This window comes from Ruditapes philippinarum, unplaced genomic scaffold (assembly GCF_026571515.1).
Source record: "Ruditapes philippinarum isolate M1 unplaced genomic scaffold, ASM2657151v2 ctg8385_1_1_1_1, whole genome shotgun sequence".
In the NCBI taxonomy this organism is placed as follows: Eukaryota; Metazoa; Mollusca; class Bivalvia; order Venerida; family Veneridae; genus Ruditapes; species Ruditapes philippinarum.
The window spans coordinates 19,271-36,007 of record NW_026862787.1 but is presented as its reverse complement, the minus strand read 5'-3'; the positions used below and the strand labels follow the sequence as shown (position 1 = coordinate 36,007).

The window sequence follows — 16,737 nt, the reverse complement described above, 5'->3', positions numbered from 1 at the left end:
GAAATTTTGAATTTAGAAACATCCGCAGATGTGCTCATACGGCGGTTATCATTAACGCTGATGTTGCGACAAAATAGAGAAAATAGGAAATCATAAAGAAAGTCATAAGTGGCAAAACTGAAAATGTTGCAGGCTCGGTTTCAAGTTCACTACCGACCACGCCCCCGGCTTAAGCAGAAGTCAACATTTAAAAATGAAAATGGTGAGATATATCTCTGTGGCCCGATTCCGATCTGGACATCCATACACGTCAGATATTTATTATGAATTATAAATCTGGATTAAACTACGTCTGGCATTGTTTTCTACACATTTCTTTTTTTATTATTATTTCCGTATTGAAATTATACGCATTTTTCCTTTGTAATAGATAGCAAACTATATTATATAGTGTTCACCATATGTTAATTTTATGATTTAAATTGCCCTCTGAGATATATTGTATGCAGTTCAGCCTTGTGACTTTGTATGTTTTATTTATATAACGTTATGGCTTTTGTATTGGTATATATGCAAACTGAGCTGATCTTGTGTAATTCAATTCAATGTTTATTTGGCTTTAACATATATACAATGTTTATCGCCAATACATCTGGCGGCACAATACAAAACAATATATATTTTGAACATGAGAAAAGCATGATAATAACAATTATATACTTTGAACATAAAAACATATAAATTATTTATGACATTACAACAAAGGTTACACAATACATAAATTATTTATAATCATCCTCTTAAAGAAAATGATTGGTATATATATTTAGCTAGCTTGATAATAGTACTGCTTTGAGAACTGTTAAGAAGATTTTTTAACTTGAATAAATTAGGCCAATGACAATAATAATTTGGCAAACATTTGATACGTAATTCTCTATAAAACGGACAAACTAAGAGGAAGTGATATTCATTTTCAATGACATTCATATTACATTTGGTACAAATTCTAAGGTTTCTTTCTATATTTCTATGTCTTCCTTCTTCTATAAGTAAGTTATGTGCAGAGCATCTAAATCTGGTCAAACTAATTCTATGATTTTCATTCTTAACACAAGAAATATATTTTTCTGGTTCAAAATCTGTTTTCAGTAAACAATACGTTTCAAGTTTAGGTTGAGTTCTAAGATCAGAAAACCATTGTTGTAAATATTGGTCATATATGCGTTGTATTACATTTTGGATTTGCACATTAGACAAAGAGACATTATTCCATAGATATGTAAATCCAGTATCATCTAATATTTTTTTAACATTTTTCGACCACATACATATATGATTGCCATGTCTATCACGCATATTAAATAATTTGTACATAATTGAATCTGGACTTTTCGTAATTTTATACCAGTATCGGATAATTCTTATCTTACGTATAATAATTATAGGGAATCTACCTAATTCCCCGTATATTGTAGCATTGGTTGTTTGTTGTCTTACTTGCAATATTTGTTTTATGAATTTCATATGCAGCCGTTCTATATCCGGGGCCTTATGAAACCCCCATATTTCACACCCATAGTTCATAATAGAAGCAATCATGGAATCAAACAACTTAATTTTTTCCGATACAGTCAACGATACAATATCAAATAATGAAGCAAGAGAAAACATGGCTTTCATTGCCTGTTGCGATAAAGATTTTTGAGCCTGTAAAAAACAACCATTGGAAGATAATGTAACTCCAAGATATGTAAATTTTGTGACAATATTAAGTTTACAATTATCATAGAATAAATCTATATTTTCTGGTCTGTTGCCCTTTTTAAAAACCATAACGGTGTAGCGGAGACTCGGCAGAGCCTCGTTACCGCCGAGCTAGATATTCCGGTATATACCGGAAGCTGCTGTAAGATCCTTATCATTAATACTCTATGTCACATTCTGAACGTGGTAATAAAATATTGTATGAATGCTTTACAAGACTTTAGTTTTGTTTATCAAATATTGTAACAACTGAGGTCAACGCCGTTACCAAGAGAGAAAAAGTAGTCTATGGAATGTTTTTATTTGGAATAGGATAATTAAATAACAAGAAATATATTTAATGAATGCTTTATTTTTTGGGGAAATTTTATTACGTTCTGTAACAATATATCCAAGTAATATAATCTGACGCCTTTTCACAACAAGATGTATCAATTTGATGAGAGCTCTGTGTCAATACACCAAAGAAACAAATATTAACTCTGGAAAATTTTCATTGAATGTCACTCATAATAACTCCAGCCTTTTGAAAAAAGAGCACAATTATTTGATTAAATCAGTAAATAACCGAAATGGTAACGTCACAAAATATTCATTTATTTATTTATTTATTTATTTATTTTATTTTATTTATTTATTCATCTATTATTTTATTTATTTATTTATTTATTTATTCTCTTTTATTTCAGTTTTTTATTTAACGATTTTGTTTTCTTAACACATGTTAACAAAATACATAAAATAAGTTACATCACAGAGGCAAGTATACAGCAATTCTTTACAGAATTATGCCACTATAACACTATAAACAGCGTTTTTCTGCATTGTCGTGGTATTTCCTAATTTTAAAGAGTGCCGTGAGATACAGTTCTTGTAAAAAAAGTATAATGTGCACACCACTTAATTATCTCGTGGCCACGATTTAGTAACCCGTGGTAACGACTTAGTATCTCGTGGCCACGACAAAGCATCTCGTGCGCACGACTTAATCATCTCGTGATACGACTTTTGTTCTATGTACTGTAGTATGAATATTTTAGATTAATATATTTTATGTTTAAAATTTATCATGCATGTCGACAGAATATTGAATAAATAAGCAAAGCAATTACATATAATACATGAAATTTGAATACAACAGCAGAAAAATAAAGGATAAAATAAGTACTGAACAATAGAAAATGATATGATTTCAATACATTATTTGACGAGAAACAAAACAAATATGCCCGAATAAATGATCGTGTCGCGTTTCGGCTACAATTTTCGGTCTCTGATTTAAATATTCTTTGTAAGCATTTCAATTTATGTCGCTTTCCTGCACTGTTCCATATATATTATGTTTGTTCTTAGCTGATGATTAAAAAAAATTGTTATCCTTATATAGATAATACAGTGCCATCTATAAATACCTTTACACATTATGTAAACTATGCTTCAATGTTAATTCACAACACTACAGAACATACAGAATAACAGGCATGTATCACTACATAAATACACATGTACGGCTCATACCTGCATTTACCACGTTGGTGAACAGACTAGTTATAAAGTCGACCTCTGTTTTTGCTTGAATTTCATTCTATATTAATACGGCAGATTTTACTACAGGGACAAACGTACGCTCTTCAGAAGTTTTAGAGTTCAAAATAAGACCGGGTGTGGCAAATATCCGCCTCGGTAAAAGGGGGAGGCAAATGTCTCAGGGCAAGACCGAGTTGGCAAATGACCGTTTTCCGTCAGCAATTAATATTCAATCGACAATAGCGTTATGCTTTTAACAGAGAGCTTATGGCAATGTTGCAATAACTTGGCTAAATCCTTGAATAAGTGAAGTTGTCATTAAAATATTTAATTAAATACAAGAAATTCTAAGAAAAATTGCGGCACATTTAAATGAAGCTTGAATGGATTTTTTTTCAAATATGTTGCAACAGTGGAACAAAATTCAATAATTGTCACGGAAGTTAATACTGTTTTTGCGACAGGAAGTAACTACTGTTTTGGTGACAAGAAGAAAAATCCGTTTTAACGACATAGCAGTACTAAACCGGGTTGTTAAGTTTTGAACTGGGCTGGACATTTTTCCTCTTTATAAGTACAAGTTAGGTCAATTTTAGTTACAGAGCAAAAGTCTTTTCTTAGAAATTCCATCAACTGTTGTAATAACTCATTTGGAATATACCACCGTTACTAGCGATTGGGCAAAAACAACATAATTTGAATGTTTTTGAGAATAATGTAAGGTAATCAAAACACGTTTTGTTGTGTTTTGACATATTTTCTAGCGTTTTAAGCATTGGCACATTATTTCTATCATTTCTATCAAAAGTATCGATTTCCTAAACTTATGAATACATAATAATGTATGCGGGATATCAAAAAATTGCAAAACAGCCATATATTTCTAGAGCAAATGAAAAACTGATTATATATCTTCATCTATATATATTTTAGGTGAAAATACTGATATATATTCCATTTTGAGGAACATAATTGGGGCCATTTTAAGTTTACGCTCTTTTTCACTATTTATTCATGTAGCATTTTCAATATTTATTCAAATATCTAATTACTCCCTATTTTGGAACGTTATTTATGTCTTTGTATTTTATTTATGTCTCTGACACTTTTATATAAAATAAGATAATTAACAAGTAATTACAATACTCGGATTCTTTATTTCTTTAGGAATTCTAGTAGGCTCTTGTAACAATATATCCAAGGAGCAATCTGTAATCTTACACCTTTCTTTTTATACAAAAGAGTATCAGTTTGAAATGAACTCTGCCTCTATTTGCCAAAGAAAAATATTCACACTGAACTTCATTAAATGCCACTCATAATAACTCAAATCTATTAAAAAAAAGAAAACATTTAATTGAATGTGCTCTTCGCATTCATACGGTGCCAACTTGCGATTCTACTGCGTTGTTATAAGCTATGATTGCGATCGTACTGTTGGCATTTCGGCATGGGGCTTACAATTGGTATTACAAGAGACTATGTACATTATACATTAAACGGATATCACACATATCTTACACAAAGACAATTTACATGAAAAAGCTACAGAACAGATGATGATAGTTTTGTGAAACAAAGTTCATACAAAACGTTTGCACAAATGGGGCACTAAATAATGTACTAAATAAAAACATTCGACGACCATAACCATTTGACCACGGAGGTCCCTTATTCAATCATTTCTTTCTGGCGTGGGTTCGATCCCCGTGAGATGCTTTGGTAGTTTAGCACGGAGGAAGGTAGTCTAGTACTGGTGTAACTCTCCAGGAACGATGGTTAGGAAACTACCCGCCTATATGACTCAAATACTGTTGAGAAAAGGCGTAAAATAAAACAAACAAACAAACAAACAAAAAACAATTCAACCATTTGTCATCATTTGTAAGAATCAAGGTGAATATATAATCTTAAAAATGAACCACTTGTTGACACAATCCTGACAAACATGTGGCTGCAAATCAACTTTACTTCTGATGTTGTCATCTCATCGACTTAAATGAAAGTGCTGTCTCAAAAAATAGCATTTCCTCTAAGACAATAAGGGACAATATCCTTACGCCTAGTGTATAATAAATTAATGCATGTATGTTAAAATAGTTAGTCTGTTTCCGATCCAATTTCCGAACAGAAAATTTAAAAATACTTTGTTTGCGCATGCTCATTCCACTCAAATTCAAGAAGAAGAAAAATAACACTGAAAATCGCAAATAATTATTTAATATCAAAATAAAAATAACAAATATATTTTCATACTTTTTCACACTTTTTCAAACTTTTTTGAGGATATTTTTAGCTAGATATGTTTTAAATTTGTTTCAATGAAAGTAAATGAATTACTAATTTGAAATAACTAACGTGAAATGTTCATGCAAATGAAACTACGCAATTTTTGGGTTATGATTTTTTTTATATCAATATAATTTGCGTTCACAAATAGGTTTTATATCAATATAATTTTCGTTCACAAATAGATTTTATAACATTACTACAATTTCTATTGTGCCATTTGAAATTAGGATTGTTAATTCCTACACAAACACGTGCGACATGACTCGAAAAGCTCGGTTGCGTTGAGTCCCAGTCGGCCCTGGTGTTAATCAGCTCCTTGCAGTCTACCCAGGAGAATTGCCTGGTTTCCTCGAAATCACGTGCTCCTATCCAAAAGCTCGAGTGATTGTAAACTGTAAATTAAATTAGAAAACAATTGAAAGCCTAACTGCTCAAAGCTAGTGATTGTATTTTAAATCCGACCAGTTAGATCATATGCAAAACCACAACTCAAATCAACATAACAGTAAATACATACATGTATATACCGAGGACGAGGAAAGAAAACTAAGATTATGCTAAGACCAAGATATATTTGTGATAAAATGAAACACAGAATCTAAGAGAAAATAAGCTTTATATGATTCCAATAGAATCATTTTTGTACTCCAACAATGTTAAGTAACCTCTTTAATTCAAACCAATTATATTTTACATGTACTTTGTTTCGTCGGGAACAATAAGAATGTGATATGGTTCTTTTACTCGGAAAATGAAAACGGTGCTAGACGGAGTACATTTATTTTTGGTTTTTACGTCGCACCAACAGAGTATAGCTCATATTGCGACCTTCCACCTTAGGAAGACCTCAGGTGCCCTTTTTTGTACATTATTTCAGGCACAAACGGCTGCCTGAGTATTACCACCTACGTTCCGTAAGGTAGCTGAAAAGTTACACTTAGAATCCGACGAAGCTTGCGCGGCTCGAACCAACAGCGGTGAGAGGTTTGAAGTCAACGACTTGAACCACTCGACCACTCCAGATGAAGTAAGTATCATAGTGATTAAATCATCATACATATTTTTAGACTCTAAAATAAACGAGGCTTAATTGATACGACTGATTTAAATATTCAATCATTCATATTTAGAGATCACTGGATGTACACGGAGCAGACTGGTGAATAAGATGCATGATTTACTGCGGAATGACACGACTTATTTTGCGAGTTGTCAATAAAAACACTAGTACAAATAAATATTCACATACACCAGCTTTACACTTCATGACCCAATTTTAATTTCTGGCTTTGTTGAAAACAATTCTATTTACATTTTCTTCAAATGAAAAGACAATGTTTTCTTATCTCCGTATACAAATAATGGACTGTGCAACTGTCTATAGTTTACCAAGATTTAATTTCGTGGAACCAGGCTAAACTAAAGGGGTTCAACTGACATCTGCGTAAGAGCTGTTGCAGTGCACTGTCATAAAATATCTAAATTTTTCAATATATCCATTTGTTGACTTAAAAAAACTAGGCATCTGGTTCGTTTTGATAAAAAAAAAATCTTCTAAAGTTTAGTATTTTTTAGATGATTTCGATAGTGCTGTGCGGACATTGTTCTGGTTTCAAATTCTTAAATAGCCGCCTTTTATATGGTAAAGAGAGGTCATACGTGTGCTGTTTTACTTTAGTATGATTTCGTAACTCAATGCCACACATTTTAAAATTGAAAACAGGAAGACTAGTCGTCAAAATTATATAAATCTATTATCCTATGAAGTATACCAGAATTGCAACGAGGCTTTATTGCATCTTTTTGATAATTATACCCCGTCTTCAATATATACAGAGCTAGTATACCATAATTCTAAATGACATATTTTTTACTCCATTTATTATGGCATTGAAATAATTATGCAAATATTCTAAGGATTTATAACATGCATGCTGTAACATTACAATAACAAACAATAGCGTCCGTGGCCGAGTCGCTAAGGTTGTGGACTTCAAACTACTTGCCCCTTACCGCTGTGGGTTCAAATCCCGACAGGGACTTTGGATTCTTTCATGTGAGGAAGCTTTCCAGCTAGCTTACGGAACGTCGGTGGTTCTACTTAGGTTTCCGTTCGTGCCTGAAATAATGCACGGAAGGACACCAGAGGTCATCCTACACCAGTAAAGCTGGAACGTCGCCATATGACCTATACTTTGTCGGTGTGACGTAAAACCCAATCAAACAAACAAACAAAACCAAACAATACTTCAACATGAAATATGGAAAAAATACAAATTCGGTATGCTTACTGGACTTTTCGAGATAGTGTCTAATCAAATTGGCTTTATGATGATCGTCAAGGACAACAAGATCACCCCCTTCATGTTTGCATATTTTTCGGGCGGCGTCCCAGGTGCTGTGGTTTTTCACAAAATGAACGCAGAGACGGGTACTGTGTTTATCCGTGCGTAATAAGAAATAACCGTCACCCTCGCAATGATTGTGATTATTGTGGTGCGGGACTGTACAAGTTGGTTTCTTCGTTGTTGTAGTAGTAGTAGCAGTGGTGGTGGTGGTTGGAGTAGTAGTAGAAGAAGTGGAAGTAGGGGACACTTCCTTGGTTGCTAAGGAAAGAAATGTTTCTTTTGTTTAGTTCACTCTTTATACTCATAAAAAAGACTGCCTAACTTTTTTGTCCTACTTCATAACAATACGGAATGTAAGCTTAGTAAATTAAATGAAACAAAATAGACCATAAATAATCATAGGGATTACAATTTAAATATAGCTGGCATTGTAAAAAGTTTTTGTTTATTGCTTTGTGGAAGTCTGCTGAAGAATTTTTATTTAAAACAATTTGTTTTTATATTAAAAAAGGAATGAACATTTGTATGATGAACTTGTACGTAAAGAAAAAGAACAACAATTGATGTAATTAGTAGCAAATACTAGTATAAGACGAAAACTTTAAATATACATTTTCTTAGTCATCTTAAAAGATAAATAATAATGTTTTGCAATGCTTTTTTGTACGACAATTAAACAGCATATGTACGCTGTGTTAAAGAATTTATAAATTGTTGAGTCTTCATATGGAAATTGGTCTTCAGTATAACTCAGGTCGAATTCAACTATAAAAAACCCCAGCTTGATATGATGGGGGATATGATGAAATAGCAGAATGTGCAATAGAATTAATGTAAACATATTTGTCACATCCTTTACGACAAAATAAATGTAATTTATGGTTAGTTTTGCCTATAAGAAGTTCATATATATTGATTGGTGAAAAACATGTAGCTAGTTTGCATTACTCAGTAAACAATTATACAAAAAAAAAAAACTTGCGAATCTTAGAAATACAAAATAAATCAATGTAGGTCTACGAAAATGCACGTTGTTGGTGGTGGTATCGGTAGTTTTTACCCCGGAAGTTCCGAACACGGCAGTAAGCCTCATTGAATTTTAGACACCGCATCCTTTCTGGACAAGCTGTCTTGCAGTTTACCTAATTTTCGCAAGGCAATGAAACTTCTGTACATACCAGATCAGAAGTACAGTGCGAATGACTGTAGAAAGAATTTCATGATCAATTCATGATCAATCACAACGAAAGTGACCTGCACCGTCCGGGAATCGAACTCGGGTCGTCCGATTCACAGTTCAATGCTCTACCTATTGAGCTAACCGGACTGCACTTCATTATTTCGAGAACAGGCCTTGCTAACTTTTTTTGTTAAATCTTGTAAGCTATATACTTACTTTTAGGAGAAGAATGTGTTGGTATTATATAGGTTGATGTTAAGTTCCGTAGAATGCCACATTTGTCGTTACAAAAATCTGTCTTGCAACAATAGGGTGTACAATCAGTTCTTCCGTCTGTACGAAGTAGCTCGTCACATTTCTGGAATTTACAAATTTTTGTAGTGATCTTCCAAGTCCAATTCAGTGATCGCTATATATATATGCCTTTTTTTAATTACATATTTTTAACTTAGTCTATACCCACCTTTGATTCCGTTGATTAAAAACTATTATCCAGATTCTAAATGGTGTAATTATAGAAAAAATATGCCTTTTTGTCTATTACCAATGTCTAACTTGGTTAACAAAATGAGAACTATACACCAATGTTATGTTAATATCACGGTTTAGAACTGTTCATTATTAAGGGGAGAAGATGTGTAAGCGGCCGGATAGCTCAGTCGGTAGAGCCAAAGAACGGTATATCCCGGGTTCGAGTCCCGGTCAGGCTGCACATGTTTCTCACCCTGTGACATTAAATTAGTTTTCTGTAAAGAAATGTTTGACATTTATTTTTATTACGTAAACTAAATTTTATAAATATTGTTACTATTATAAAGCTTTTATATCTATTGTATAACGCTGCCTAGAAATAGATTTCTACAACAGTAACTAATATAATGTTTAACTATTTTCTGTGAAGACTTAAGACTTGTATGACGCTGAAGTTTATTATTAATGTGCCGTGAGCTAAGTATATTCCAATAACTTACCGACTGCCTTGCGCAGGAACTTCTAAAAATAGTTTCCGGCAGACCAGCGAAGTCGCTCGGAGAATACAAAAGACAAACCTGGAGATGGTTCAAAAAGATCTATTAAGGGCAGAGTATATATATCAACTAATTGATAGACACCATTAAAATACAATTAAGCTTTAACTACATTATAACCATTAATTAACGTTGTTATCTAAAAAGTTTTAAAATTATTTTATGATGGATTCCATTATCTTTCATAAACAGACACAATAAAACTGTCTATATTTTCTATCTTTTTTTTTTCTTTTTTTTTTCTTCTTTTTTTCCCTTGCTACTGGTGCTGGTGCTGGTTTGGTAGTTTTCACTCCGGATCACGGCAGTAAGCCAAATTGAATTTAACATTGCACAGTTCAGCCACCGCTACGTTCCGGCCAGTTTACCAGTACTAGTTACCGTCACTTCCGCAAGGAACTGAAACTTCTGTACATGCTAGAGTGGAGGTACAGTGAAAAACACCGTCAAAGAAGAGATTTCATGATCAATCACAACAAAAGTGACCTGCACCGTCCGGGGATCGAACTCGGGTCGCCCGATTGACAGTCCAACGCCTTATCAATTGAGCTAACTGGGCGGCTTCTGTTTTCCTTGCTCCCGATAGATTACCTTTTTCAAGAATTTTTCAGCTTGTTTTGTTCACTTCTTTTGTTGTTTACTGTATTATATATCTATACCGAGAATTTGATGTTCCAAGTATATGGCAGCTTTAAAAAAATAAATGATTACATTTATGTGAAAAAAATAACTACAAGGCAATGAAAATGATAATAAAGTAAACAGAATGTGATTGTTGAAATGTTAATTAGGTAATGATTTTCTTACTTCGTTCTGTAGACAAACAGCTGCGTTGCTGCATGCTGTGGGGTCCAGGACGGCGTCGCAATGAAAACAATATGGACCTCTTTGATCAAACGGTACAGCTGTCAAGATATGCAAAAATGATCATAGTGCATAATATCTAAAAATTCATTGGAGAAGCTAATCATTTTCTATTATGTACTCATGGTGTTTTTTTCTTATAGAGCTGCACTATTGTTGTTTTTTGTTGTTGTTTTTTCGGGGGGGAGGGGGTGTTTTGCTAGAAAAAGATTAAATCCATTAAAAAATTCAACAGTATTATTGTAATGACAATATCATTATGATAGTGTGTGTATTAATTCTTATGAAAATTGTTATCATCTATACAATACAAAATACAAAAGTGGAATCATGTTCGAGAGGATGGACACCATGGCTATGGTCAATCCTGATGCAATTGCGTGGTTTTAAAGCGATAATAACTAATTCTGTTTCATCTATTTTATCAGTGGCATTTTTATATTCTTATTTAAATGAATCATTTACTAGGTAGGAGATGTGTTTCCATTTAAAAAATTCCGTTTCGGCACTTTTCTTCCATCTCTAAAATAGGAGAGTTACACCACAAGAATGATTTGAGATTCTTTGAAAATAATCTCGTGGAAAATTGAAAACTCCAGGATTTTTCATCCGTGGCAATTTTGACAGCTTGTCATGCATTAAGGTTTTAAATGTTTTAACAGCGTTATTTAGATACATTTATTCCAGTAATGTTTGTAATAAACGTCAGATCGACACATCGTATACCTTTTGTTCCACATCCCTGGTTGTTACAAAAATCACCAGCACAGCATTCGACACAGGTTGAAATATCGGTGTTACTTCGAACTGAAATGTTGCTAAATGTCGATCCAAAATTCTGGCCACTAACAATAGTACAACGCTGTAAAATTTATAAAATGATGACTTTATATACTAGTAAATATATTTTATTAGCAAGTATCGAGATATAAACACAGATAGAACAACTAATCTACGAGAAAATAGCCATGAATATGTTACCCTATCGTGGCTATTTTCTCGTAGATTAGTCATCGAATTTAGCACTAGCCCGGTGGCCCATGGCCAGTGAAAATTAGTTCGGGCCAGTGTTAATTTTAAGAAAATTTAGTTAAATATATACAGTAGTAGAAATAAAATTCAAAACTGGAATTCGGATTAGTAAATTCAAAATCTTAAATTCAATAACTGCATGTAAATAGTTTCTTGAGAGTAAATGGTATTAGTGAAAGCAATGCTATAGGGAGGGAGAACAATATGGACTTGATATGGATGTTTGGGACTAAGAACATGAAAAAGAGGCTAGATGGATTACGTCGTAGATTTATTATGGTTTCTGTACAAGGTTGAATTGATGGATCCAATAATGAATTATATTGGAGGCTCGCACCCGTGCAGAAATTCATTGGTTACATTTTATATGTGTTGAAACAAGCATAATTATATATTGTACCATTATGGAGAGATTATTTCACAAAGCCACTTGTAAAAGTATATTTTACCAGTTTCGTCCCCTGTGACAATTAACCTTAGGTCGCGATCTTTGAACCTAGTCAATAAGGCCGAGGCTTTTTTCAACACGCTCACATTTCTGGTCAGAATTTAGCAAAGGCGGGATCCAACGGGCGCAAACTTTCCTTAACTTCAACTTTTCTTCAAGATGGAAAACCTCATATGACAAACTAAGGCCTGATATGTCTCTTATTTCCTCCACGGTATATCTTACATCTTCATCAACTTTGGCTTTAACAGTGCTATTAATGTCTTTCAGAGCTAGCGGCAATTGACCGCCGAGGACGGGGATAATCCTTAACATTAGTTCTACCATCCTTAAACATTAACACCCACCTGAAATTCTCTTGAAACTAAATTTAAATCTGTTTTTTATTTCTGACGCGCATATACCCAATAATCAACGAATTTTTCAATAAGCTCTTTGCACAATGCAACTCAACCATGTTTACAACCAGGTTACAAAAACCACATGTATATACATGACCAGCTGAAATTTTATTGCACGTGCAAATCGTGCGGAAATAGACTGTTGGTTAGAAAAATCAATAATCTTTCCAACGGTGTATTATACATGTATTTTCACGTGCAAATCATGGTTAAATTGAGTTGCTGCCACTAATTGAAATATACTCCTCGTATAAGTTTAAACAGTGGATAATGTTTGATAAGTATAGGATAGATCATGAGTACCAGTTGGATGTGAGATTTATCAACGAGCGAAGCGAGTTGATAAATCTCACATCCAACTGGTACGAGCGATCTATCTGACTTAGACCACAGGTAGTTTTCTCTGTTTAAGGTGAAGATTTAATATGCGTAAACGATTTTTTTCTCCGAGAATTACATCCAAATATTTCTTACTTAATCTATTTGGCCTTATTGTAGGCAAAAAAAGCACGAGAAAATGGCATAATTCATGTTCTTTCATAAGTTACTGTATACACAATCTTATGAATGATAAATTTCACATTCTATCACAAAGATGCAGTAAGAAGAAATTTGGGAAGAATTTAACGTTTCTGAATGTGATATTATTACAATTTTGCAAGTTGAGAGATTTTGTTGTTATTCCTGTTGATTCTTCATTTAAATGTTTAAATGACATTACACCGTACACAGCGCTTGAATATGAAGTCAAGAAGCAAAACTGCTTACCGAAAAATACTCTTAGACAGAAATCATGGACGATGGCTGCTTCTCAAGAGTGGGCTCTTGGAGAAACGGGCAGGTAACTTTCATTTAACGTTTTACTTAATGCTTAAACAACCCTAGGGTTCAGGATATTGATTGGTTGTCCGGCTGAAGTTGAAAATATTTTAATTGACATATAGATTCGTGTTTTTGTTGTATGCTTTATATACATCCTGCATTGTCTTTTTTACCTCATTCACAACTAAAAAATATTTCAAACGTCCCTCTGAAGCCTTAAAGCATAGCATTGCCTTAGCGTTGCAAACGCAGTCCAGTCACCGTTCGGAAACTCCACCCCCTGCCCACCAGTGGAATCCCCTCATCCCAAACCGAAAATGAATGTACATCTACAGTGTCTGCTATTAAGAGTGAGCCGGGCATAATGCACAAGGCACAGTGCCTAAAAATATTAGCACAAAAGCGGTCGTAAAATGTAGATACATATATAGATTTAAATAGATTGGTAAACGCATTTCATTTCATTATTGCTTGTTTTTTCTTATTTACAAATACAGTAACTATTCTTGTAAAATGATGAACTGACGAAATAAATTGGTCAAAGGACAATTGCTATCTGTTATTTTTTAAGAAGGGAATTACACTATGAACTTTACTATATACTTATAAATTTTCCCCGCATAAAGTGTGCACATAACGAGTTTTTTTCTTTTCAGTTGAATACAAACATGATAGTTATATCAAACACTTTACTGTGATGTGTGGGATATATCAAACACTTTTAAACTTCTCTGATTGGCCGAGAGAAAACAGCTGTGGTCTAATTAAACTATACAAAAACCTAATTGTTTTCGTGTGTTTTCTTATTACCTGCCGGGGCAAGCAACCAGTGCTATAAACAATACTTCCACTTGTAGTTACATATTGTTCTGTGAAACAATGCTGAAAACACAATATATGAGCCGCGCCATGACAAAACCAACATGTGTGCGTTTGCAACCAGCATGGATCCAGACCAGCCTGTGCATCCGCGAAGTCTGATCAGTATCCATGCTTTTCACTTACCAACCCTATTACAAGTAGAAAATAACCGCCTCGGTGGTCGAGGGGTTAGAGTCGATGACTTCTAATCCAGTTACCTCTCTGGCGTGGGTTCGATCCCCGGGAGATGCTTTGGTAGTTTAGCACGGAGGAAGGTAGTCTAGTACTGGTGTAACTCTCCAGGAACGATGGTTAGGAAACTACCTGCTAAATGACTGAAATACTGTTGGGAAAAGGCGTAAAATGAAACAAACAAGCAAACAAGTAGAAAACTGATAGCGAACATCATGGATCCTGATCAGACTGCGCAAATGCACCATGTTGGTTTTGTCATGGAGAGGCTCATATGTGAAATACAAATGTATCTTATTTCAAACTAAGAATAAATGCTATTAATTTTTATTAAAATGCATTGCTGCTTTTTGTTGGATAAGTTTATTTATCACACCGAAACTGTAATTATTATGGTTATTAAAATCAAAGGCAATATTCATCTTTATATTCAGGCTGTAGAACAAAAACCTCAGATGCCATTTTTTTGGCATTATTTCAGTCTTTAACAGCAGGCATCTGAGTAAATTATCTGCGTCATTTACTCGTTCATCAATATGAAAAACTTCCTTTACATTAGACAATTCTCAACCCAATCGCAACTTTTCGGCCCTTTCCGTCAGTCTTCGGATAAGGATAGATAATGGCCGAGGATCACTCCAACGGACTGAAGAAGGCAGTTTTAAACTATCCTTTTAACATATACTCGGCTATGGAAATATAACTACGGATATGTTAAGTTATACATGTATTTTAACACAATTACATTGATTCTCAATGTAAAATCCTGAACAATTTACACCAATGACAGAAAATAGTAAAAAGTTATAGACAAATTCACCTCGTCCGAATTGCAGTCAACAAGTTTTGAGCAAGCCCTTGGATAAGGAATATTCTGACATTCGAAACAGCGAGTAGCGACATCTAAAATTATCATAAAATTAATTATTTTCGTATAATAACTGTATAACTATATGTGTTCAAACATTTTTTATCAGGACAACTTCTGACGGTGAAAATAGTAACTCTTTATATCTACCTGGTAAACGGATAGAAACGTTTAGAATAAAAAAAAGGGTTAAGATTCATGTATAGCCAGGAAATATGTCTATCAAACATTTCACGTAAAAAACTTCATTATTTCTATTTTTGAAACCATACAAAATAGTTACATTGATAGTAAAATGGTCTTGGTCTTAGAAGATGTCATATTTATTTTGTCATTTCTTTAAGACCTGCTTCTTAAGGTTTTCAGAATATTCAAATCTGTGTGAAATCAACACCTTTGTCGCAGAAACAATTATATTATCAGGATCAGTGAGTACTTGCGTTATCATATATGTAAGTTTTTCTGAACGTCAAAAAAACAAGAAACATTATTCTTAAAGGAACTCCACTGAGGTCCAAAAGCATAAAAACAAATATCCTAATGTCTTGCATAAATCAACTGGGACACTTAAAACAGAAAAATATGTAAAGGATTATGAAGATGTACATGTATACTCAAAAAAAATAATTGATAAACCTTTTTTGTGCTATTCTTATGTCGATTTGAGAGCAAAGCGTTGCAACGCTTTTCAATTTCGGGTCGTTTAACAATAAGAACAGAACAGAACAAAACAAAAACTTTATTTTCAGACTTGTACAAAATACATTTAAACATGAATATTTCTTTTAGAAAAAACGGAGAAAGCGAATTATCTTAAATTTGGCACATCAAATGGATAATTAATCTCAACAAAATATTTCCAGTTCTGTCATGTCAAAAAAACCTCAATGGAGTCCCTTTAAACACAAAATGTACTTAAAGTCAAACAAGTAACTTCGCCGTTTAAAGTTTAACTGATTAACTTTAGTTCTAAACTGTACAAATTGACAAAGACGTAGATCTAAAAAGAATCTGTTAAAAATCAAATAAAAAAACAACAATACCTTGATGCAACAAAGAATATAAAATATGTAACAATAAGAACTGCCTCGTTCCACATATCATTTCCATAATTAGTATATCTGACCGCAAACATGGAGTATTAACATGTCACACGGTTTATAGATT

General features: G+C 33.4%; 1 protein-coding gene across 1 annotated transcript; it reads right to left on the bottom strand.

Moving 5' to 3' along the window:
• Positions 1-5,520: 5,520 nt before the first annotated feature.
• LOC132720220 (uncharacterized) lies at positions 5,521-16,737 on the bottom strand. The gene is made up of 9 exons (XM_060704296.1): positions 16,614-16,737; positions 15,523-15,605; positions 14,460-14,531; positions 11,673-11,808; positions 10,890-10,987; positions 10,026-10,103; positions 9,271-9,412; positions 7,818-8,132; positions 5,521-5,918 (listed from the first exon to the last, which is right to left on the bottom strand). The coding sequence occupies exons 1-9, from the start codon at positions 16,678-16,680 to the stop codon at positions 5,683-5,685; spliced, it is 1,227 nt and encodes a 408-aa protein (XP_060560279.1). The 5' UTR covers positions 16,681-16,737; the 3' UTR covers positions 5,521-5,682.

Bases quoted from the DNA above. Each gene is read 5' to 3' on its own strand.
- LOC132720220 (XM_060704296.1), bottom strand. From the start codon at position 16,680: ATGGAAATGATATGTGGAACGAGGCAGTTCTTATTGTTACATATTTTA. The intron at 14,532-15,522 runs GTGAATTTGTCT...TTGTGTTTTCAG, and splicing joins TTGACTGCAATTCGGACGAG to CATTGTTTCACAGAACAATA. The intron at 10,104-10,889 runs GTAAGAAAATCA...AACCATCTCCAG, and splicing joins CTGTTTGTCTACAGAACGAA to GTTTGTCTTTTGTATTCTCC.